The sequence below is a fragment of the Gymnogyps californianus genome, chromosome 7, assembly GCF_018139145.2.
Source record: "Gymnogyps californianus isolate 813 chromosome 7, ASM1813914v2, whole genome shotgun sequence".
Taxonomy (NCBI): Eukaryota; Metazoa; Chordata; class Aves; order Accipitriformes; family Cathartidae; genus Gymnogyps; species Gymnogyps californianus.
Genome location: NC_059477.1, coordinates 21,633,951 through 21,660,862, shown reverse-complemented (window position 1 = coordinate 21,660,862; position 26,912 = coordinate 21,633,951). Strand labels below are relative to the sequence as shown.

At 38.0% G+C, this 26,912-nt stretch overlaps 1 protein-coding gene across 1 annotated transcript in view; it reads left to right on the top strand.

Moving 5' to 3' along the window:
* The window catches only part of MYO3B (myosin IIIB), a 206,403-nt gene that overhangs the window by 155,423 nt on the left and 24,068 nt on the right, over nt 1-26,912 (top strand). The window contains exons 32-33 of the mRNA XM_050899969.1: nt 8,731-8,794; nt 9,678-9,816. Coding sequence (XP_050755926.1) covers nt 8,731-8,794; nt 9,678-9,816 — 203 coding nt within the window. The remainder of the gene's footprint in view (nt 1-8,730; nt 8,795-9,677; nt 9,817-26,912) is intronic.

Here is a 26,912-nt window from a genome sequence, read left to right as displayed (position 1 = left end):
TTCTTGTAGGTTAATAGCACTCCAGAATCTCTCCATTGCAGTATTCTGTTTTCAGCAAGAAAAAGGTTCAGGCCATTGGACAAGGACTAAATAAATAAATAAATAAATAAATAAATGTTTTTGGTGATGATTTTCAGGGAAAAGAATGAGCCCACTGCAATTTACTGTCATAGCTCTGTCTTTGGATTGCCTCACTGCTCATTGGGGCAATGAGTTTCCAAATTTATGATTCCCTTCATGGGCATGCAGCTCCCTCCTTCTGTCTCTTAAGTACTTAAAGGGTGCATATCTTGTGATCTCTTTAGAACTATTGATGATCGCGTCATCATTTGTTTTCCAGTCTGCACTGATGGTTAAAAGAGCTAATAAGCTATTATCAGTTTTCTTTGGCATCCCAAATTATAATTATTTACAATGTAAATAGGCATTTTTTTTTTTCTTTTTAGTGATCTAGAGCTTTCACCTGGACTTGTTTGGAGGCACACAGCCTCTTTAAACTTTTTCCTTCATCTGTTTTATGTGTAGTTAGCCAGGAATGGTTTTCTTCCCTTTTTGCATTAGACTGTTTCTGGAATTCCTTGTTGCTCTCCAAACAAATGTATTTTTCTGGATTAGGTACAGCTTGCTTAATTGTACATCGCTTGAGGCTCACGAATATTTTATGCTTCAGTAACTGTTGAGGTGAATTTGGGCTCTATGAAGCACAAATGTACAGACCTTTAAAGATATTCAGCCACCGAACTTACATTGAAATCAATGTCTAAATGCCTTTAGATATCTGGCCTGAAGGTGCCCACGTAAAATACATTGGCCATTCAGGTCTTGCACCCAGTCCTGATTGCTAGGCACAATCAATCAGACAGACAAATAAATTCATACCTTCTTTTGCCTGGAGTTGCTAAACTGCCATTACTGCTGGCAGTTCTCAAGTTTAACCCCAACAATTATTGCAGATTATTTACCTCATCCTGTAAATTTCTCAGCAATGGCCTCAGGTTCCAGTGATGTCAGTGAGACTTGAAAATGTTCAGCATTTCACAGGTGGTGTTCAGAATCTTAGGACTAAATCTGATAACTTCCCATAAATCAAGCCTCACTTATACATGTAGCTGTTACTGGGCTGTTGTGTTTTAAGCATATGGCTGTTCAGTCATACAGGAAACTTGTAGGAAACAGGAAGGCTGCTGAATAATAGTGCAGATGTTTAACACAGTAGCTGGTAATCTGTCCCTAGAGAAGACAGCCTCACTGTGGCTTCACATACTGTGGAACTAAAGTATAGAACAATCAAATATTCTTTTCTCTTCATTTCCTTTCATTTCTTTTAATTTCTTTTATTTTTGTTTCTTTTTTTTTTAGAACTGGTAGTTATGGAAAATGAAAAATGAGCTTAAAGGTACTCAGGATCAGAAAGCAAAATCATGTACAGTTCTGTTCTGTTGTATGCACAGGAATATAACTATACATTTAAATGTATGACAACCTGCTGCTTTTTCAAAGATCTGTTAAAAAAAGAAGTTACAGTATTATAATATATATAAAGCACTCAGTTTTACTAAGTAATGAATTTCAAAGTGTTCAGAAGAAATGGACACTTGAAAAAAATAAATTAATTCCTTCAAGGAAATTGAATCTCTACACCTAGTTCACGCTCTTCAGTCAGTGAATGCGGGACATAAGCAAATTCAATCTAATAAATGACGTAGGATGCTAATTAAATGCACACATTAGTTCATTTAACATTGCATGTTAAGTGTTTCCTGCATTTATATGCTTGACTTGAAAACCAGTATTAAGTGTGTTCAAATGCAAAAATCTTTCCTATATGAATCTGATGTCACAAGTAACTAAAGACACATTGAGAATTGGCAAATATCTCTGATAGGAATAGAAATAAGTCTAGGAAAATAATGTAAATGTTAGCAGGGAAGTGGCTTTGTCTCATTGAAAAAATGTGTTTCCATTCAGTTCCATGGAGCTGTGGAGTTGCCTGTGACTCCTCCTACCAAAAAAGGGTCATGGGATTAATTGTACACCTGGGAGACTGACACTGAGTCTGAATTCCCCCCAAAACCCAGTTTGTGTATGCGACACTTCCCAAGCCTTTTCTTGACATCATCAGCCACTGAGAGGAACCTGCAGGCCTGCATGGCATGAAGGAATTAAATCACAATCAAACCCTTTCCAAAAGTAGCTCATTCAAAACTTAAAAAGGGCAGAGTTATTTTAAAGAGCCAAACATGGTCAAGACTAAATTCAAATGAGGAAAGTGAAAACCTTTCAGAACCCTTTTTACAACCCTGCTGAATAGCAGATTTACCCTTCTGCAGAGCCGAATAGGCAGCAGAGAAAGGAGGAGTGTGACAGGTCTCCCCTCTCACAAGACCAGTGCAGACACCAGCCTCGCCTCATGTCTGCCTCCAGTTTACAATTGGTCATCGCATGAAATCAAAGATGCTGCATTTTGCAATGGCATAGCTACAATTTCAAGTTAGTATTAGGGATCTCTTGAGCTAATTAGGAATAATCTGTGGAGAAGGGAGAAGTAATTTTCTAAAACATCCTGTGATTTTTAACTTGTTAGACTGACAGATCTCTAGTGAATATATTTTTCATACATGTTCTTGTTCTTAGCAGGATAATCTACAGTTCAGTGACTAAGGACCTTAATCTACACTATGCTGTTCATGTTCTTGTTCAGACAGAGCTGTCATCCTCAAATATCTTTAAATCCCTTTAGAATCTCATCAAAGCATCTGTAACCTGCACGTTCCACCATCTTCTTACCCATTTCCCTCCCAAATGAAAATTGTGTTAAATAATACTGATCTGATACTTACCCTGGAAAGTGCTTTCTGTATTGTTCTTTTTTTCCTCTAGCTCACTGAACTGTAGCTTACGGACTGCTAAATATTACAATATAAGTTAGCTGTACGTACATGATCAGTGGCCTTATACTATGTAGTACAGCAGAAAGCATTGTTTCCACATAGTGACTTTGTTACACATCAGTTACATCTGTAACTAGAACTGCATGTCAGTGAGTATCCCTTGCTCCTTTGTTTCCTTATGGAACTCTGTGTGTTAAGGACACATGTTAGAAGATACCTGACATCAACAGCAGTTTACACTCTTGAGTCGAATTCAGTGTGATTTTTCTCCTTACATCTTTCTCTTTTTAGCTAGTTGGTATCATGTTCACACTTTGGTCAGCATAGGTTCTCAGAAACCGTTCATTTAATAAAACTCTTGACATTCACATGAGACTTAGGTAATCAAGATTGGATAATAAAGCCTGAACAAAACTACACAGGCATACCAACTTAGGTGTTTGAAAAGTTATAGACAAAGAATAATTATCAGCGTTTCTCTGTTCTACAGGAAGTATGCATCTGAAAGTCAAGTTCCAGAAATGAGTCTATTTCTGCTCATTAATGCCTTGACTGATGAAGCAGAATCTGATTACTAAATTTGTATCAGCACTAAGTGATAGTTACAAGGGTTTAAGAGGGCAGGATTAGAATTAGAAACAGAGGTACAGGGACTGTAATGAACCACAAAATGAATGTCAGTCAGTAATGGCACCCTGCTCCAAAGTTTACATGGGGTAGTAGCAATGAGGATACATACTACCTCGCATGTGCGTCATAACATTTTCTCGTCACTGTCAAGACCTCAGTTAGTGTAGTATATTAGACACTGCACTTCAAGAAAATGAGCAAGTCCCTCAGCAACAAAAATGATCACATCTCTATAAACCATGATAAGGGGAGATCTCCAAGGGAGATGGAAAACTGAGGGTACATGTGGTATCATTTCTCCAATCATGAAAGGCTGATGTGAAAAGGAAAGGAACAAACTGTTCTCCATTGAGAATCAGGCAAGAAATAATGGGCTTGCATTGCAGCAGAGGAGAGTTAGGTTAGACATCAAGAAAAGCTCACTGATGGTAAGCTGAGTTAAGCCCTGTGTAGGTCACCTTGGGAAGTTTTGACATTTCCATCACTGTAGGTTTTAAAAATCAGCTTAGACAAACTTACGACAAAAAAAAAAAAAAGAGTAAGTGTAGCTGATTTTTCTCTGAAAGTGGGGATGGCTTAGATGATTTGCCAAGGTTCTTTTTATGATTTATAAATACAGAGTGACTTCTTGAAATGTAACATCTCTGTGCCAGTGGGTTTGGCATTGCAAGTTAGCCACTTTTATAGCATTTTAGTGCCAGCAGCCGTTGCTGCATCAGTGTAGGGAGTAAGTATAAAAATGGTTCTAGAGGAATTCTCCTTGGGTCAGCTTTACTTGCAACAGTGTTGTTGCTGTGCCTGAAAAATGAGCAATGTTAATTTCTGAATGTTCTGCAACAGCTGGAGGCCTATTGAAATGCCATGCAATGTGGATTCACCTACGTGGACACTGGTGGGTTAGCACATAAACGTAATATCCTATGTATCACTGAGAGTAGAGAATAAACATGATTTCAGTCACATGAGCACAGATCAGTTCAGAAACTGGCTTAATGTGAATTAAACTGTTCCATATAAAAACTCTTCTATCTTCTGCTATGCCTTCTTTGACTTGATCTGCAGCTTGCCTCTCACTAAAGCGAGATTCACTCAGTCAGTCAATAACAAAACCTTCCTTGGATTCTTTTGATTATAAGGAAAAGAAAAAAAAATCACTATGTTAGTGTGCTTCTATTCTTCATGGATAGCTGCTTGAAAGGGTTGCATCTCCACATTTTAAACCTATTTTTTTTTCAGAACCTTAAGATGAATGCCATCAGGTCATGATGATTTACTGCTTACACCCTTCTCACATTGCTCCATAATTTCCTCCTTGGATAATTTCAGTTTCTGTCAAGACCACACTGTGATTTCTTGTATAAGTCATCTTTTGAATATGAATTTTCATTTCTTTCCACAGTAAAAGCTGGTATAAAGACATTCTACTTTCCTTTAATTGCCTCACTTTCCTATTTGTAATCATAGCAAACATTAAGGTTGTTGCTTGTGATGGAATTAGGAGGTCTGCAATTCCTGTGGCATGCAATGGAACCCATTGGGCCTGATTCTGCTGTCATGTGAGCTTCTAATTACTTTAGAGTTCTTAAGTTCAAATAGTTACTCATGATTTATAAAGGTGTAAATGGAAATTTGGGCACGATTTTTCAGTGTCATCTTTTTTTTTCCTCCTCCCCATCCCTTTTTCATCTACCCATGCTGGAAGGATTAAATTTGTTCTGTTCAGGAATACAATATTTCTGCAAAATGAGCTGTATTCTTTCTAGTAGAATGTCTAGGAGTGTTTCTAACATTTTCAAAAGCATTTAAATGATGAAAGTCCAAATTCCATGACTTACACTCATAATGGCCAGAATAACTCCAAAACTAGCTATTTTTCTCTAGCATAAATTAGTCTGCGCTACTAGTTTTATGCTGCTATGGTTTGACTGCTTTCAATGCTAAGGATAGTGTGGCTATATACTATACAGATGTGTAGACAGACCCTAAGAATCAATATTTCTCTTTTTGTCAATGTTTCTTGCTAATTGAGTGATTTATAGACAGTCCATATGTGAAGACTGCCGTGTATTATAGCTCAGTAGCTGAACATTCAGCAGCAAATTGTTGTATTGCCTGACTGAAACCAGGCACATGAACCTGGATCTCTTGCATGCTTCCCAGGTAAGTGTGCTGACTGGATCTCATCTCTCTGACCCAAATCTGCTTTCCTGCAAGTGTGGAAAATAAAAATTTTTGGAAACCATAGGACAAGCAGTTTCTTTAGAGATACCTGAAAATACCCTGCACCTCAAAATCAGCCCCAGATGCCACATTTGGAAATGTTAGCTATCATCACTGGTTGGCTCATATGAACTAGCTACTGCTGAGCTGCCTTCCTGTTGCTATTGCATTTTTCATATTGCATACTAGCCAAATTTTCAGAATAGCTCAGAGACTGATTTCAAGGTGCTCATCATCTACAGTTGATGCCATGTTTTCAGAAGTGTTCCCTGCCAGTTTGACATGGTGGTGGGTTGACCTTGGCTGGCTGCCAGGTGCCCACCAAGCCGCTCTGTCACTCCCCTTCTCAACAGGACAGGGGGAGAAAAATACAACAAAAAGCTCATGAGTGGAAGCTAGTAGTCATGAAGTACATACTTATATCAGCAACAGTACATTCTGTGGAAGGATGGAGTATCTTGCGCCAAATACAACCCAATTTAGGATTGTTCTAGTCAGAAACATGGCATCACTGAGATCCTGACAGAGGGTCGGGGTCTAAGGGCATCAGAACTCCAGAGGCTGATTTTTGCTAGCTTAAGCTGTACAGAAGGCAAGTTACTGAACTTTACCTTCATGCTTTAAACATTTAGACAGTGTTCTAGCCCTGGCGAAGTTAAAGTGCTGGCAAAACCATACTAAATTCTAGATTTTTTTTTTTATAGAAGATAGAGATTAATTCAAGCTGCAGATTTAGATCCAGATCCAAACCACCCCAAAATCTGAATATTTAAATTTAGATGATGATTCAGTCCGTTTGGGCATTGTAGGCCATTTCCAACATACTGTTCCAACAGCAGATTTTGATTTTGGCATCCACCACAGTGATATTTGAGGATTATTCATGATTTTTAGCTCATATTGGGTTTATTTTCTACAGTATTGAGGGGTGGGGGAATGAATCATCTCAACAAATGCTTGAGTAATTTTGGGGAAAAGTGGCAAGTTATCTAACTAATCTCACTAAATAAATGGTTATCTAAATAATATATATACAAGATAAATAGTAATAAAGAATGTTACAGATAATATGGCACATGCACAAATGCAATGTCAAATACAGTCCTAGACATATTTTATACTTTCCTGTGCAAGAAGTGTGCCAGTACAAAATGAGAATGCATTTTTAAAATGGATCCCTCCGTTTCCTCCAAGGAAAACACCAGTTTAAATTCAAATTACATTTTAGGCAGAATGTTTTCCGTCTCTTTCTTAGTGTCAAAGAGTAAAGGGGAATTTAAATTCCCCAAACCTGACAAGCAAATCCAAACTTCATTCACGAAATTGCAACATTACAGAAAAGTTGTATGTTTATCATGTGTGCAAATGTTTAATTTTATTCCTACACCCTGAGGTAGCTTATTGACAACCACGATGCCATCATTGTTGTGATTAGTTTGAAACAATTCGAGTCAATGCTCTTGAGTTGGGGTGGCACATTCAGACAAACTTAACCTAAGAGCTTAAACCCTATTGCAAATAAGGCTTGAAATACTTCAGTAGCCTCCGTGGATGTCACAGAATAAATGTATTATCTAATACATATGCTTGGTGATATACAGCTATCAAATTCAATACATAATAGTCTAAAATGTTTCAAGTCCTTCAGTAGTGTTATTTTAATCTGAAGTATTTTTAAAGGGTACATTTTAAAGGTGCATTTTGAATAGTAAAATGCATATGTGGCCAGACATATTTTTTAAAGTCCAACATGTTGTTCTGTTGTTACATGAGTAGTGTAGCTGACTGTGCACACTAGTGTACACATCTAGTATAGCTGACTGAAATATAAGTATTGACAAAAAATGAAATTTGAGATAACATACGTTGCATTTTTTAATCAGTAAAGCAATTTTTGTTCTTTATATTCCCCCCTCCCATGTGACTGAAAGGGCTGAAATGTATTCAGTTGTAACAACTGTGTAAAACTGAAAGAGCTACTTAGTACCTTGTAAAGCTTTTCCCCATCTATGAAAAAAGCTATGATATATATGTCTAAACCAAAATCTATGACTGAAACTTAGATTTCAGATGTTTTCATCTATAAGTAGAGATACAACTGTCATTAATTGTATTTTCAGAAAGGTTGTGAGGGGCTTGGAGAGTAATGATGCAATGGCTGAGGCGTGTTTTGACAATCAGAAAATCTTGCTTTTAATCCCAGTTTCAGGACCATGAGCATATCAAATAATATCTATGAACCTCAGTTTTTCATCCATCAAGTGAAATTGGTAGCATCTTTTTTTGGTTTTGCATAGCTAAAGATTCTGGAGCAAGTTCTGTCTGGGTGGACTTTACTATCGAAGAGATCCATTGACTTCAAAGGCCTGCCAACAACGATCAGGGCCTGCAGAAGGTTTTTATGATACTTTAATTAGCATTAATGAGAGCAGGAGTTGGCCTTTAATATTTTTATGGTGACATAATGTGATGGTAAAATAATAACAGATAGAGACAAAGAATGTAAGAACTCTTACTCCTTGCTCTGTGCTTAACCCAAATGGCTTTAGGAGAACACAAAGCCATGTGTTTCACTTCTTCCTCATCTGTCAAATTTTGAGTGTCTAAGTTTGAATTCTGTGAAAACAGCTTTTCACAGCCCTGGAAAAAAAAGTTTCATGTAAAATCTTGTCAAATTAATTTTAATACATGACTTCAATTTCATTGAATTCTCATAAACTCATTTTACGCATATGCATGTATCCACAAATTTTTAATGATAAATTCATTGTTCATAGCCTGTTACTGTGTTTAATAACATGCACTTCCTTATAAGAGGAAATGGGACTGGTCTGCGTTTTCTCTGAATTGATTGTATGTGCATATTTAGAAATTGGGGGAGGGGGAAAAGGGAAAATCAACAAAAAAAATGTGTATGCCAGTAAACCTTTTATAAGAATGAAGAAATTACAATATTTAAACTACATATTTTATTTTTCTTTGTTTTTAGGCAGCAAACCAGTAACCAGTCTTCTCCTGCGGTGCCTGATTTTCTTGACAAACAAACAAAAAAGGTACTACTAAGTTTATATTCTAAAATAACATCACATTATAACTTCAAATTCCTGAGTCCACAGTTCTGCAATGTGTTCATGGCTGCTTGGCGTAGCCATCTGAACATGAAACCGTTAGTGATGTTTTGAAGTCTTTGAGACAAAAGCCTGCTTGCTAAGAACTTTAGTTCTGTAGAAAGACAGGGAGGTACAGTGAATAAGAGAATCAAAAGGCTGGAAATTTGCTGCTGAGAATAAATGCTAGCTGCTCCCTGAGGTGATTTGTCTGTGCACTTCACTTTCTACAGATGTTAGAGACTCTTTTTTAGTAAGGACCTGAGGTTCTTTGGTAGCACTTTGATATCCTGCTCGAATTCAATATGTGAAATGGAGGAGTCGCTCTGTGACTTGGAGCACAGCATAGTCTTTGAAGTCTGATCCAATTTTTGCTGCTTACCATTTGATGTTGAAAGGATGAAATGGAGAAAATGTACAGTTTTTGCCAGTAACTCTGCTGAGCATATGTAAGATTAAAAAAACAAAATCCCTTGGATGATGTACTTAGAAATGTTAAGCAGATTAATACCTTCCTATAGCTTTTTTCTAAAGATACAAATTAACTCTGAGAGGAAATCAGCATACAGTGCATGATATGATTTAACTGCATGAGGAAAGGGGATAAATAAGTTAAACGGAAAAAGTAAACAAATGTTTGTGACATGGGTGCTAAGTCAGTGTTGCTGAAAGCCACAAGAATCTTGCGTAACTTAAATCTAGCATTAGACGTTTCACAGAGTTGTAGAAAATGAGAAGTTGCTCTCTGTGAGATCACAACTATAAGTTATCATGGGAGAATGGAATCAATACATTTCTTATGTGCCTAAACCAGCATTCTTTATTCCAGAAGGATTTGGATGAGATTTCTGCTTCTCCATTTATTCAAAAACATTCGTTCGAAATGAATGATTCACAGTCAATTAGCCAATCCCAATCAGTTGCAGACCATCAGTTGTCAAGTCCCTTGAGATCCCATAAAAAAGGAGGTAAGAAATATAGTAAAGTAACAGAGATCTTTCGTTTACTATTTATAAGCTACATGTTGTCAGCACGTAACTTGCTTTATATATTGATGAGGGCTTTTAACAATCCCTTGGAAGGCAGGAAACATAAAGGAACTAACTTTCTTCTACACATTTTCAACCTGGAAATATAAAAAAGCCCTTAAGCACCTGAATTATGGAGGCAGAAGTATAAAGATTTTTAAAGTACAGTTTCTACTAAAAATGTGGTTAATAATCTCGAAATACCCTTTTAATGAAATCAAATTGACTTTCAAGAGCTTCAGCTTTCCCTTGCCTTCCAGCCTCAAAAGTGGAAGACAGTAATGAAATCTCTCATGTTTGGCAGAATGAAAGACAACTTGTTTGTTCACACGCACAAAGATTCAGTCAGCAACACAGGAAAGTCTGCAATAATTCTACAGTCTATGCAATGTGGGGTTTTATTGTATTTGCTGATACGTTATTTTTGCTATGGTCAGTAACAGTTTAAAAACTTGAAGTAAAACATTATGACATTTGTTGAGTTTTAACTGGTTTATCTTTGAATATTCCAGGAAATCATTACCTATCAGAATACTTTTCTCTGTTACTGTAGTCATTGTGTCCTTGCGAATCCGTGAATACAGACTTTAATACTGGATCATAGAGTATCTTCCACAGTTTAAGATGAAGTAGGTTGATAATGTGATATCTGTAACTAGAGCCAAAATAGAAATAATACATTGATTTCCAGGTTATTACTGAAAAGTAGTTGTTTATAATTTTGTGCCATACATTAACATTTCTGTTTATATATTTAATGGGACACCTTTCATCTTGTAAGTCTACAAATATTCATCTGAATACTTGAGCCCTAATCCTGCAATTTATGTGTTTAAACTTTACAGAGTTCAGTTAAACAATTTACAATGTAAAGGTAAGAAGATCGGTGTTTATAGGGAGATCCTTCTGTTACAGGAAATAATGCAAATTCAATGTTTTTAGTCTTCTACACAGGCATAATGTGCTTTCTATGCTAAAAACAGAATAGTATGTAAGCACAGCAGGTTGAGAAATCCATTATTTTCTCTTCATGCATTTCTGTCCATATGGGTTTTGGATACGTAGTGTGGGACTGCAGGGGATGTGTGCATTACTATCTTAAATTATTACATGTTAAACAATAAACCTGTCAAACAGAAATATCTTCATTGCAGAAGATCCTCTTGAGGAAAGCAGTCAGGGCCCAAATCTGTCATCCTTACTCTCACTGGATATTGTATGTTACCCTGCAACTACTCTCCTTGAAATCAAAGACATTGTGTCTGAGGTAAAACAATTAGAGAGAGTAAAACTGGCAGAATTACACGCTTAGCAAGCATGTGATTCAGAGCCATTACCCAGTAATTTAGAGAGACTTCAAAAAATGTGAAGTGATAGGAGAATAGAATTTGAAGAAGAGATAAATGCAACATTGATCCGAACTATTTAAGAAACATGTATGTGTAAATGAATAAGCATGCAAATACAGAGAAGTAAGGAATTTCCTAGTTAACCATGAAGATATTCAGATAGATGATCATATAAATCACACTTCAATGAGTAACTATTAAGGAAGTAAACCTGCTGAAGAATAATAACTTCCTTGGGTGCTTTTAAAAGCACAGCTTGCATTCAGAAATTCAGGTGCTTTCACACGCTGCTCAATCTGTATTCAGTCTTATTGTGTGAAGTATACTTTTAAGAAGAGAATATTGTTAGACCCATTGTGAAAACCAAGTGAAATAGCAAATACCTTTTTGGAATAAGAACACATGTATAGAATACATGTGTTTTATAACGTAGGGCTATACTACATAAGCTGTTATTCCCACAAAAAAATCTGTCCACTAGGTGGTCCAAACAATGCGAAGACTGTTATTTTTCATAGTGAAACGTTATTCTGCAATGTTATAGATTGATTTGGAATTCTCTTTAAGTTACATTACAGGCAGAACTAGTCTGTCAGCCTGGGGTTAGTGCTGTGGACCTGGAACACAGAGGCCAATGGGGAAGGGAATGTGACAGGTTTCTGCACTGGTCTATGACCCAGTTATAAAGCAGTGTTGATGTTTGCTGAAGGAGGGAGTCTATATCCAGGCCTAAGCACAAAGGGAAGGACAAACTGCTTATTTGTCTTGAGGCCTCAGTAGGTGAGGCTCCAGTGCAGTCAAGGGGGCACAAAACACAAAAGGGAAAAAATGGTTGATATGAGTTTACATATTTTTGTATTAATCAAGCAGACTATTCACTCACATCTTGTTGTCCAACTCTCTAACAGCACAAGCTGCCCATTCTCAGTAGTAGATTGGCAAAGGAAAAATAGACCAGGAAATTTCCACAAAGATCCTGCGAAGACTGTACTCTGTAATTAATGCAGAAACAAAAGCATCTTTTTCACTTGAAAAGCCTTTACACTGGTTCACAGAAAGCCTGAGCAGTACGGCCAAACTGCGTGCAGCGCAAGTGCATGCATGCACTGTGGTTGCATAGAGTCACAGGGGCTGGCTCTACTCTGCCCAGACGTTCCCCTGGGCTCTGCCAGAGTGGCGGGGCAGGAGTAGTAGCAAAGCCAAGGATTCCCTCCAGTGTCTCCACTGTGACACATTGCCTGGGTGGAGAGGAGAGTCCAGTCAATAGTAACAATTAAGCCAGAAGTTAATTATTCTAGTCGCAATAAAGTAGTACTGGAAGAATCAAAATAATATAATCTCCAGAGGCCAAGTAGTGGTATTCCCTTAGACAAGATAGATAGTGAGAATGTTTGAAATTATTGAGTGCTTCATAGGGAATTGACCAACGTAACTTGGCCTCAAAGGTAAATATGACAGATTTTCTGAGATGCAAAGGAAATATGTTTGTAAAAGGAAAGCTAATAGTATCTGCATTGACCAGAGGATGACGTAATTCTTAATGGTAGCACAGACATTTTGAACAAGTGAGAAAATATGCGAAGAGTCTCTGACAATGGACATTCTCTCGTGGGAGAACAGTCTATGTCTTCTGATGATGTTCAATTTATGCCTTGCACCTCACACTATTGTCTGCAATGCTGAAACTTTGTGAGAGGTAGAGAAATTTGCCAGGGTTCTGAGAGATCTGGAATTATGCAATCTGCAGTGTCTGTAGCCACAATCTGAGGCTGAGGTAGTGAAACTTGCGCTATAGTTGTAAAAGTCAATAGACCATTTCCAATATAGCCTTTGATTTTAGATTCCTTAATCTTTTATATTCTCAAAACTAGTGGAAATCAGGGCCTGGTGTGTTTCAAGGTGGACTCCCACTAGTCAGTGACCCATTTGGAATGTTTTCCTTGCAGTATGTATTTTTATTTATATGTTGCTCATTTTTCTCTTCCTTTCTGGTAAACCAGTCATAAAAATGTGGTTTGCTGAATGTAGCTGTGTTGGGTTTGGAGAAACATGTGAAGGTAATCACTGTTTTTCGCACTGATGGAGGGCAAGTAGATAATGAAATGTGTTAAGTTATTGCTTGATAGGGAGGAAGGCTGCTGCCCACCTCAGACGGTACTGTGGACAAGTTTTAGTAAGGAGCATTGTGGGCATGGGAGACATTATTCCCAAAAAGTTACTCTGTGGTTGTCGTCACATAGATAATATTTACAGGTTCATCACCCTAAACAGGAAATTTAAAATAATGATGACTTCATTAATTGTTAGGGCTTAACTCCAGTTTTAAAGAAGTGATCCAACTTTAATTCTATCAGGACCATAATCGTTAAAACACCCAAGCCACACAGAATATACTTAGGTGATTGGTCTTTGCTTCAGAGTATTCTTTGAGTCAGACTTTGTTATTAAAAATACTCTAAGCTGCCTCAATCTCAGCCCTAGGGTACAGTCTTGACTCGATGTCTTGCACTTGCAAGTGAGAGGTGCTTAAATATAGGGAGCCATCTTACTCTACATGGTAGTTTAACATTGTAGCATAATTTTAAGTCTGATCTCATTTAATTCCTATTTGTACATTGTTTTAAAAAAGGTAACAGCTACAGCAAAGCAGTGATCATGAGTAATTTGGAAATGGGGGCACTTTTTATCCTTTGATTCACAAGAAGTCAATATCCCAGCATGACTGTAATAGGTATTATGGTAAAGAACAGGCAGTATCTCACACAAGATGTGGTATCAAGATCTGGATGCCTTGTAACCAAAGATGCCACTTCACTTTCTGCAGGTGAGAAAGAGGTCAATCCAAGGCATTCAGCTGTTTCTCTCTGGGTAACTCAGCTTCCTGTTTGATTCCATTATAGCAAACCTTCCCTTCTAAATGAAAAACAAAACCGCTGCTACATAATGTAGTGTGAAATGCTACTAGTTGTCATTGGCAGATGGGATGATACTGACACATGAATGCCATTAATTTCAGAGTCCTATCATTCCGGATTTTAAGTGAAAGAATTTGTAATCTATTTAGAATTATTTTTGGTTGTTTAATCAGGAGTTTCGTTTCATCATTTTAAAGCCCCCCACTGAGACTAATTTTACATTGAAGGAATGTAAATCATGAAAAACTTGACTGTAGTTAGTAGAATCGTAACAGTGAGCAGAATTGGGTCTCTTGGTTATAAAAAATTGACATGAAAAATTCCTTACATATCTGGGGTTTAGAGTTTTTTGGGGCAGAGGATTTGGGTTTGTTTGGGGTTTTTTTGAGTGGGTCAGGTTTGAGTTGGTCATTCTTTTGCAAATAAAATGCAAATAAAATAGCATGATCATGGGACAGTCTGAATGTTACAGGAAACACTGAAAAGGCCAAGGTAGTGTTACATAGTATGATCTGATTGTACTGAGCATGCTGTAGCTATGTGTGATGCGTGTGAGATCTCCGCTGTATTCTTCTACTACACACCACACTGTAGCAGAGGAATTACTATTAGCCGTGTTGCAGTTGAAGCCTCGGGCAGAGGAGTTGCTGATGTGGTATGTTGTATAATGAATTTCCATTGGAAGGATCCTGCTACAGCAGTGTTCTGTGGCTTTTGAGCCAAAATCTGACTGGGCATGAGCAGGAGAAAAAGTAGCTTCTTTTTCTTTTTTCCTTAAAAGAGTGTCGCTGGACTACTGACATCTTCACACCTGGGATAAATGCTGGGCTTTGGGCTTAGTAAACAGAAATCGTTTTTCCAAATCATTCATTTTACCTTACAAATGTATAAGTAGAAATTATAGGAAGGAGAAAATATTTTTTAGGATGTCTCTTGAGAAAATAAGCTTAAAATAAAGCTACATCTCAAAGCAATCATTATTGTTTCTATCATTATAAGAAAGGATAATCACCTTTACAGGGTTGTGAGGCTGGATATTTGTGCAGATGGATTTTGTTGGTGCAAGTAAGCCTATTACTGTGCATTGCATTGCACGTGGTGGGACCCTGCAGGAGGCCCCAGGAGGGACCCTCACCTCCCATTCTGCGGAAAGCCCGAGTTTCCACTTTCTGGATTTGTACTGGGCGGGAGCCTGTTAGCTTCACTAGCCATTAGGGAGAGAAACACAGTACCTCAGTTTCAGTTTCAGTATTTCACTTCTTCACCATGTAGTTCCAGTGTGGATTCAGAAAAATCTGACTGCAAATGTAAGTGAAGTCAGTTGAACTTCTCTCAGCCTTATGTAAAGTTTTCAGCTGAGACTTGTAGTCATGACGTTTGTATTCTGAACTGGTTCACCCATAGATGCTTTCTGTTAAACCTTTTGCTACTCTGTGATGGCATGATTTGCAGACTGCATTTTGCCAAAGTAGCAGACCAACAAATCTGAAAAGAAATTGGACTGTTCTTAAGTTTTGCTTTACTACTCAGCTTCTTAATTGTTTTTCCCCCTCCAATAGACAAAGACACAAACAGTGACAAGTGATAAATACAAGCTTTGATTTCTTAAACACATGTTAGCTCTATGTTTAGCCCTAGGCAGTGAATTTCATTATAGGCTCATTTACTTCTGGATTGGTTATTGTGATTGTTTCCAGTGCAAAAAGATTTGACCTGCAGCCATGACTGATTAGTATCAAAGGTGAGAGATAAAATAAGATGCAAGTAAACTGCACAGATAAACTGCAATAAAGTTCTCCAGAGACAGCTCAGTACTTGTTCTATATAAAACAAGTTGAAATTCAGCTTGTAATGGCTGCATTGCAATAAAAAGAGACTGCATATCTCTCATTGAAATACTGAAAAATATGGTGGGATGGGGGAGAGAATAGAAAAAAAAAACCAACCTCGTGGGTTGAGATAAAGACAGTTTAATAGGACAGAAAGGAAGGAAAAATAGTGATAATGACAATAATAATAATAATAATATTACAATAATAGTAAAAGAATTAGACTATACAAAACAAGTAATTTGCATGTGTTCGGATTTTTTTCTGTATTCTAGTTTGGGTAATTATTCTAGTGGATTGTGGTTAACTGCCAAAAATCATATACAGCTTAATAGAAACCCAAATCATGGTATATAATTTGCACAGTTGATCAGTGTAAGTGAAAAAAAACAATGTCTCTGACAAGTAAAGGATAGATTGTCGTGGTTTAACCCCAGCCAGCAGCTAAGCACCACACAGCCACTCACTCACTCCCCACTGGTGGGATGGGGAAGAGAATCAGAAGAGTAAAAGTGAGAAAACTCATGGGATGAGATAAAGACAGTTTAATAAGTGAAGCAAAAGCCGCGCACACAAGCAAAACAAAACAAGGAATTCATTCACCACTTCCCATCGGCAGGCAGGTGTTCAGCCATTTCCAGGAAAGCAGGGCTCCATCACATGTAATGGTTACTTGGGAAGACAAACGCCATCACTCCGAACATCCTCCACTTCCTTCCTCTTCCCCCAGCTTTATATGCTGAGGATGACGTCATATGGTATGGGATATCCCTTTGGTCAGTTGGGGTCAGCTGTCCCGGCTGTGTCCCCTCCCAACTTCTTGTGCACCCCCAGCCCACTCGCTGGTGGGGTGGTGTGAGAAGCAGAAGAGTCCTTGACTCTGTGTAAGCACTGCTCAGCAATAACGAAAACATCCCTGTATTATCAACACTGTTTCCAGCACAAATCCAAAACATTGCCCCATACTAGCTACTATGAAGAAAATTAACTCTATCCCAGCCAAAGCCAGCACATAGATACTCAGAACAAAATATTTGCAACCATATATGTGAAGATCTAGATACTACAAGTTACTCATAGATACAATTTGATAAATAGGTATTCCATTCAGTAAATCATGAACTGGCTGTGAAGTATTTGGATGGAAAGCAATTACCTTACATCAGTTACTCATTAGCTCTGCTCATGACAATGATTGTATTCCTTGGCTCTCTGTCATTATGTCTCTCTAGTCACTAGAAGTATCTTGTATTTCAGTTCTCTCACAGATAACCTCAGTTGATTATAATGCTTAAGTTGAATACAGCAATAGCAAATAGTAGCTTGTAGCAGTAATTACGAGCTTGCAGAGCTCATTTCTGTCCCCAGGCAAGGATAATCTTTCTTGAGGATCTTCCTTGCATATAGTGAGAATTATTGGGAGCCAGTTGTGCTCATGCATTGGCTGATGTTGGCAGTACACCAGAAGAATAATGCCACACTCTCACCTTCCCTGCTTATAACACCTTTCCCACAAGGGAAGATAAGAATACCAAAATCACAGGAAGTATTGTTATTGCTGCCAATGGGAGAAAGAGAAGCTGCTTTCCTATGTGTGCTCAGGCAGTCAACAAGCGTATCTTAGCCATAACACAACGTATATGAAAGAACAGTTTTATGCATTCTAATATTTCTTTTCCTAAAAATATCTTAGTACCCGTTCTTTGTCTTTAAGGTTTGTCCTGCCTTGTAAAAATTAGTATTTTATGTAGAAGCATAGGCAATGAACAGTGTGAGAAGGCAGGAAACACAACTATAAAATTACTAAGTGTCGCCTCTTGCTTGCCATGTTGGTCTGCCCTAGCAGCTGGGCTGTCTAACAGGGAGAATGCAGAGATAGCTAACAAGCTGAACAGCATCAAGAATACCCATGGAAGACTCGGTCATCTTTAACAGGTCCTTCCTCATCTGACTTTCTTATATTTTGTTAGGAATCAAATATAGAGAATATGTGTGATTGCCTTGTATTTAGGTTGGAGAGCTATACCAGCTCTTTACCTTCAGCTGCAGTTAGTTGTTTTCTCTATAGGCTAGGAAGTATGTCTATGGTTCTTTGTTTGTGGCTTTGTGAGTGTAGTGCTATTCTTGGGTCTCCTTCTCACCAGTGTGCTTATGTTTGCCTCAAGCAGACACACAAAAGTCACATTCAGAATAAGGAAAAAAATATTACGTTGTTCCAGCCTCTTTTTGTAGTACTGGGATTTGCAAACACCAAAAATGCCCTCCAGCAAAGTGGTGCAATTGTTTTTTCTACATTCTTTTAATGCTGTTCTTTACTGCATATTCTTAGTTACGATAAAGAGCATGACTATCAAATGAATAGCAATAAGCTTGTGGGTTTTAAAAGGCTTATTTGCAAAAAAAAAAATGTTTGCTGCAGCTCTACAAAAAAACTGTGAGCTAATTTGAGTAGCAGCATATATGGGTGTAGTTTTAAAGATTCAGAACAACCAGCTGCTATAGTTAAAAATCAGTAAAAGGGATATTTGTGTAACAAAAATCTTTGAGCTGTTGATTTGTTTTCAGAGACAGGTGAATATATACGAAGTTCAGATCTGCATCCTGTCTCCCCTAATGTCCCAAAAGGGCACTGGTATAAGATTGCAGTTTGGGCTCACCCCTTGTATTTTGCTCATCAGACTTAGAGACGAAGTGATACCAATTTCTTTCATGTGCTTCCAATTAATTTTTCATTCATAAGAAACTGATAAATTGGAAGTAGTACTGCTCTTAATCTCCTCATAAGGGTCTGCCCCTTGCAATGGTATTCAGAACAGCTGTTAGGTCGAGTCTATAATATATATCAGTTTTCTGTCTGCTGTATCAAGGCTCGTGCTTTGTGCCTTTTGATCATTGATTTAGGGTCCAAGAAGGGTGAATTCCTCAGCTTCATATCCAAAGGAGCTTAACTGCTTTAGAAAAATGAAATTTTACATGAGTAGATTAGGTATTTTTACTTGCAAACTGTAGTCTGTTTTAAAACACTCCCTGGGAAGAACATAGTCATCACAGAGAGCCACAGGCAGAGACGTCTCAGGGCATTGCAAATGAAGCAGGATTTTCATTGCCACATTTCATCATCATAAGCAACTTGCAGCCTTAAACTTTATAATTCAAAGATTGCCTACATGGTAGTACCACACAGCACAAGCTAATCATTGACACACATTGAAGAAAATCACTGTTAATTCACAAAACTCCCTCTTCTCTTCCCATCCACAAAATAAACATGCACAGTCAGAAAAGCAGTATCATCAGTCACTTTGCAGTTTAAATTCTGTAACTTGCTTGTAGAATTGTAGTGGTTTGTGGTGTGACTTGCAAGGATGGGCAATTGACTTCTTCGGCTTACTTCTAACTGCTTGTTTCAAAAAAAAAAAAAAAAGAAAAAAAGAGGCATGTGGGAAAAAAGGAAAAGAACCACCAACCTAACCTTTTCTTGGAGAGGGAGTATATCAGTAGGGCAGAAGACACTGTCCATGACAGATGAAACCATGCAGAACTTCACATGTAGGGAAAATGGGTGAGAGACATGGACAGACGACACTGAGTAAAAAACAAGCCAAAAGTGGAGTGGAGAAGGAGTATACCATCAAAGAAGAAAACCCATGCAGAGAAGCAGGATAGAGAAAGGAGAAAGAAGAGGATGAGATGAAAAAGTGATGTAAAAAAAAAAAAAAAGAGTTTAGTTTCAATAATGACGGAACACTTGGTAGCCTTAGCAGTGAAACATACTACTGCTTTTTGTAGCATTGCTTTTCTTGTATCTAGTTGCTGAAGTTTTTCAGAGAAAAGTTTAATTCTAGCTTTAGAGCATATGAGAGGAGTACATCACTTTATTGCTGTAGGAGAGGTATGCTTCATGCTCTGTTTTGAAAGGCAAAATCTTTTTGAACAGTAAGTAATACTTACTGAACTATTTCCTTTGCAGTAGTGCCCAAATCAATGCATCATTAGTTTGCAACGTTTTACATCATTATTTGTGACATAGTTTTTCATTATGCTTAGGAAGTGTGTGTCTCTGAAAGGGTGGAGCATTAATTGGTCCAAAATCTTTGAAGATAAAGAACAGACCAGATGAAATAAGGGAAATTTTCCCTTGTGTAATACAACCTTTGCTTCAGTGACCCTTTTTTATTTCTTATTTATTAATTTTGGAGGCTATCCAAAACAAACAAAAAAAAGAGAGCAAAGTATGTCCATACATAATGTCACATCCGGAGAAGACACAAGGTAAAACACAAGACTACAAATAGCACAGTCAGTTAAGCAATTCACTCCACTTTAGAACAACATTCCAGAAGTTAACTGAGACAGGAGAAATTGAGATTACCCCCACTGGACTTCTAGCACTTACAGTCTTACATTCTGTACTTCGCTGTCCAATCCAGTGCAGCCATACAACTATAATGCCCTCTACCTTTTGGAAGTTACATTTGTAAAAATGTTGATGATCTCAACAGGATCTAAATAAATCACTCTTAAACTGCTAATGCACACTGGGTTAAATTCTGCCATAATTTTCTTTGTGGATTATATGAGGGTCATTGAAAGCATAAATTAAACAGTTTGGTTTTAAGTGAGTCAAGCTTAGCTTTCAGGCAGTTTTTGTCTTTGCAGAAAAGGATTGAAGAATTCTTCAGTTTTATTTCCTAACGTGAATTTTTATTCCTCTCTTTGCCTCCATCTCCTTATTCAATGTTGGACCTAAGCAAGAGCTTAACATTTTTTAATTTAGGAGTGTTTGGAGTCAGGCCTGAATTCATTAACCTATGACTTTCTGTATCTTATCTAGCTTTCCAAATGTACTGGAATTTTGGCAAGAGTTCTAAGTCAAGTTCACACTCTTCTAGAGCTTCTTGTTGTGGCTAGTTATCTCTTCTTGAAGTCCTATGACTATGCAGGGTCATCTGAAGCAGAACACGATGTGCCTTGCTTTCTGGACATGATTCTTTAAAATGAACAGCTTTCAGCTGAATTGATAGTTGCTTCTGAGAACCAGGGCCAGATTTATTCTTTGAGTTGGCAGACAATTTAAGATCAATGTTTAAGGACAGCCTTTATCAGTGGATTATCAAGATCTTTTATCTCTTGGTGCTGAAAGAGGAAGTGTGTCCCAGATTGGTCTCTGGTTAGAGCCTGTAGCTAATGAAGAAATAGCACAAGAAGACTTTGGAAGAAACCATATTTTTGTGTTCTTGCCTATGCTCTGTTAAAAAATAAAATGAGTGGTAGATGACATGCATATTCCCTCAATATAGTCAAATAAATTCTCCAAATAAGAATTCTTAGTGATAAGAACATCGTTGGCTGCCTTTGGATTTGCATTTCCATTTACTGTAGTCAGAAAAAGCCAAACTCAGAACAGCAAACATGCTTAAAGGAGTGATGAGAAGGATAAAACTGAGCCAAAGAAAGCTTGAAGGGTTTCTCTAACATGGAAATACTGAATTTTTACTGAAAGGTAAAGACGTGAATTTGGGTTGACTGGAGGAACATTACTACCAGTAAAGTAACAAGCAAACATTACAGGATGCATTTTCAGTAGAACTTTTGGTCAGCTTATTAAGAGTTTCCAAAAGTCATTTTTGCGTGGAAAAATAGAACTACAGTTTCCAAAGCATTCAGTAATTCCCTAAATGACCATCATTTCCTGGTGAGTGTTTCAAATTTTGCCTTGGAAACCCGGCTACTAAGTTTGATGCTGGAGAGGTAGCTGAGTTCTTCTGAAAATTATCACTGGTACCTATGATCTGTAGGAGAGCTGAGTCTAACTGTAAAAGAGGTTGTGTCCACCATTTCCTTTGCAAGCTAACTGGAAGATTGCAGGCGCTGGGCTGGTGCAGGGCAAATGCCTCTTGTAACCTCTGAAAAGGTGTAGCAGGGGAAGATGTCCCCATATCTGCAGAGGTTTCTCCAGTTCAACATCAATAACTGAAACTGGGAAAAAGGAGAGGATATGGGAGGAGAGAGAGGGTTTTTTTTTCTCGAGGACTGCAGCCTTTTATCCTAGTGGCTTTTGTTTAGGTTTGTACTGCCCTGCCTTAGAATGAGTCATATCCTGGGACAAGTAGGAACAAAGACACAGAGCTGGCTCTGCATGCAGCAAACAGGCCTTCTGTGCTAGGGGTGTTCTCTGAAGAGGCCTCAGGGCAACTGTAAATTTGGCCTTTTATGCTGAACTTCGTCATGCATCCTCATGCTACACCATGAATAAGCATGGCTGGTCTGTAAATCTAGCCCATTATATCTGGATTACATTTGTTAAACTAATGCTTGGGGTTTTGTCCGGCTTTATTCATACCAACATCAGAACATCGAGTAAGAACAACAAATCAGAAACAAAAAACACAAACATTTAAAAATACTGCTCCCACAGACTGGAGCCCCAAGTGTGTTTTATATAAACAATTATTTGAATTGTGGCTGGATTTTTGACCAGATTCTTTCCCCTGAAGGACCTTCTGAAACAAAAACAAACTGAGCAAAACAAGTTTTGGTGGGATGGGCCTATGCCTGTTTTCATGTAAGCTGATGACAAAGCTCAGAGCAGAAAGGCAGCAGTGTGCTGGAATCTGGTGTACATTGTGTTCTGCATGTTCCCAGCTGACTTGCCAGGAGTGATCTAGAACTGAAACAAGGCCCCCTTTTCACTAGGACACAGGAAAAGAAGTCATCACTAATCTAAAACAGTTCACAGCAGTTTGAAAACAATAGACTTTGTTAATATGATATCCTGATTCTGCCTTATTCTCATGTGAATGTGTGGCCTGTGTTGCCTGGTCAGGAGGATGAGAGCTTTTGAGAACTGTCCTTTCTCTTGTATGGCCCATGAAAGTAGTCTATATTCTATCACTGTACCCTCTATCATCTGCTTCAGTGTGGGTATGTAACATCACAGAGGAGACGAGGAAGTGGCTGGCTTCAGCACTTGTCTACTGGGAGAATTGACCAGCCACGGGAGTCTGGAATAAGTTATAACCCACCCAGCTGTTCAGTGTAACTCCACCATCATGCAAAGCCTACAGAGTTCAGCTGGCACTTGCAGAGGTGCTTACGAAGCTGTTTCCAGTAGGATAGTCCAAGATTATTTTCATGGGAATGTGCCATGTGTCATGGGATTGCAGGGAAGGAGGCAGGAGGTTTCCACATCCTAGTGATGAAAAAAATGGAAGATGAGGCAAAGTTTTGCTTGTAATAGCTGCTTGAATTTATTTTAATGGGGTCGTTTTCATGAAATACTCTGATGCAGTTTCTGTAGGTGCTATATAATTGAATAAAGTAAGTCTCCTACCTGGAGCAGAGGTGAAAGTGAAGCTGAGTCACACTGTGGAGTATTGTGCTTAAGTTTCAGGAAGGGAGACTGGGTAAAAGTGATACAGATTATTAATGGTATTGCTTGTCAGGCTTTTTATTTAGCCTCAAATTTGAAAGCTACTCCTTTATTTCTAAACCTTCACATTTGCATCCCTTTGATATGAAATACTTGTGCACTAACTAGAGAACATAGCTGTGAGCTCAGTAGCCAAGAGATCCTTGATTTATTAACATGGAGTTCCACAGGCTTGTATGCAACATCTCCTCCTTCTGCATATAAGAAATGCAGCAGTCAGAGGCAGATATTGACAATGAAGGGCCCAATACTTCAGGGTGTAGCAGTGGTTATCCACAAATCTTGTTTAAAGTCCATAACAATCATTGCCTAAATAAGACCATTCAATGTGAAAAAAAGATGGAAATGTGGATTCTAAGTAACTGCTTAGAATAAGGAGTTTATAGTACGACTTGAAAAGTAAATTGGGTTGAACAGCATAGGCAACTGCATGGCTGTGAACAGACTTTCCTATTTGATATATAGTGTCTGTGTTGTGAAACAGTAATGAGCAATAATTGTGATGTAAGTACATAAAGCATTTAAGCTGCAATAACTAAGTGTTGCATTGTCCCCTACAGTGTCATTAAGACACTTAAAGGCGAAATTTAAATTACTTCTAAGACATTCTGTCACCTAGTTATTCTAAACACAATTGTGGATGTACAATTGCTGTTTAGATAAGTAATACCCTACTGATGATGCCTTTGCAAATAACTATGAGAAAACATTTTAATTTAGTTGCATAGGAATTTCAGAATAATATTTGTGGTGCTTATCAGATTCTTGGAAGTTTAAGGACACTGATGTGCCATCTTTTTGGTGTATGTGTATGACTACAGCCTGCAGATTTCTGTGAAACAAATGTTGTATTTTTAGTGTAGTCTTATGCAGGAGGGCATCTGAAAAAAAGCCTGCTTTAATTCAGCAGAGTTAGCAGTCTCCTCATTGGAGAAACTACCATGCACAGAACTGGCCAGTTAGGCTGTATCTGCAGTTAGAAAACTTTGAAAATGTAAATGTACTGCAGATGTATGCCAGCAAACCTCCTTGCTGGAGAGGTATCATCTCATCACAGTAAAGCAGCTCTTAAAGCAGTTTGCTAGATGGAATGAATTGTTCTGGTCAAAAAAATAGCAGTATTTCTAGCTGAGGACTTTTATCAGCCCAGCTGATGGGAAGAAATGAATGCATTGATAGCATTTGCTGGGGTAGACTAGGCCTTAAACTAAACTGTTGTTCAGAGCAAGGGCCAAGTTTCTGTTTCTTTCACTTATGAAACTTCCATTGCCTTCTCAGGAAGCAAGCTGTGGACCTCCTGCTTGGTGTGCACCCAGGGAAGTCATGGTCTGTACACAACCATTGTACCATAGGATTAATGAGCTCACACTCAGGTTTTCGTTTGGTACAAACCCTGCCAAACATGGCCTCATGTGATTAAATTTAAGGAGGAGTGCTCTTTTCTCTTAGATGACATTTGAATAAACACCAATGTTTAGTCCTGTAGGTTCCTAAGATAACCAAAATAAAAGCGAAGGGCTAGAAACACATCAGGCTGTCAGGCTGCTGGCCTGTACTCAGAGCTTAGTCAAGACAGTGGAGAGGGTCCCACAGACTCAGTGGATTTTAGATGAGATCAGAAAAAATAACAATAAGAGGGACTAAATGGACCCGGCAGTGCCCAATTTCCCTGAAAATGCCTTTTCTGATACTGAAGAGCAATTTTTTTAAAATTTTTTTTTTAACCAGAACATTGGTTTTCATGTGGTATTTCTCAACAGGTACAGATTTTCCAGGGCTGAAAGGTAGGGAATGGATACCCCATGCAGGCGCCGCACACGTGCTCTGGGGCATGCAATGTGGTTGCAGCTGCACAGTGTCCTCCCTCCACCTCAGTCAGAGCATGGCAGGAGTCAGCCCTGTTTTTCACAGCTATATTTTCTTAATTTCTTCTGAAATTTTGCAGGCATAAACTTCAGCAGTATAATGTAGGCAGAGAGATTTAACAGGCCTAGCTACAAATATGTTATTATATATTATAGGAAGATCAAATGTAAAATGATTGGATAGGCTTTTGTTTTCAGACTAACACATTCACGAACCATGTTCATTCAACACTAAATCCAAATGCTTCACATGTCGTTGGAGATTACTTACAGTCTGAACAGAGAGGTCAGTCCCATGTATCCTCTTTGCCTGTTGTTTGTATTGATGAGTTCCATAAGTTTCTCCCCTCTGCTTAACCATAGTATTCAGATAAATTGAAATACATGCCCATGCAAATCTATTCGTGAGCAGTGTGCTATAGTGTTGGAAAAATAAGAGATTAATTAAGGTAACAGTATCTTCTGTAAACTTGAAAACAAATCATTATATTTTTAATGTCTGAGATTAAAGGTAAGTTTTTCAAAAAAGTATAGTATTCTTCTAAAGCATTGCATCTGGAATTAGCTCAAGCTGTGAAAACTTTCTTCTCCTTCCAGAAATTAACTTAGGTGATCCCATTTAAGTACGTGTTCTGTAATGGTCTTTGGCCACTTTTAATGTCATTTTTAGGCACAGCTGAATCTAAAGAACTGCAGTTTACTTGGTCATTATATAATTCATCTAGATTGATCAGTTTAATATCTGATTTTTCAAGATTTCCTCACAATTCTGGAATTTTAGCAATGCAGATATTTTCCTATTGCCCAAGGCAATAATAGATGTGGTGTGGAAACACTGCTTTAAAAAGGGTGTCTGTCTGCTGATTTACATATTTTAAAAGTATTAAGATCAAAAGTAATGAGAATTTAATCCATATGGCATGTAGAAGATAAATAGGAATATTAATACTGTATCAAATACTAATTAAAGGAAACACCAGTCCTATTTTTAAGATCTTGCATGCAGATGAAAAAGAAGTCATTGCAAAGTTAAGTCTGATTCTTAAAGAAATTAAGAATTAACAGTTTTCAACCACGGATTCTAACTGTGAGACTGAGTTCATATGCTAGGCCAAATTCTGGTTTCGTAGTACTTTGCAGTATCCCTTTCTGTCGAAGCATCTCAGATGACCCTAAAACTGAAAACTACCACCAGCTCTACTACCACCTTTTAAGATGGAAATTCCCTTTCATTATCCAAGAAGCTGAAATACAGATGGTTTCCAACTTGCCTAAGCATATGTGCCTGCAACAGTGCTAGGCCCTAAAATAGATCGATTCATAGGAACCCCGTTGGATTTTGATCAACTCTCGTACGCAGATTGCAACAGTGGGTAAAGAAAATGTTGTCATCTGCTTCATAGAAAACTTTAGACAAGAGTGGTCGAGATGAGTCATAAGTTTGTCATGTCTTCGGGCTAGACTAGATTTCTGTATTTCACTGTTAAGGAATTTATAGGTGAAAGTACCTTGGGATGTGTGCTCCTGGCAGGGTAGCAAGTACTCGAAAAACTGGCTCTGGATGTACTGGAACTAGAAGCTTTAATGCAGTGTCAGCCTAACACTCCGTGAAGACAAATTAGCCCTAGCAAGACATAGGAGATACA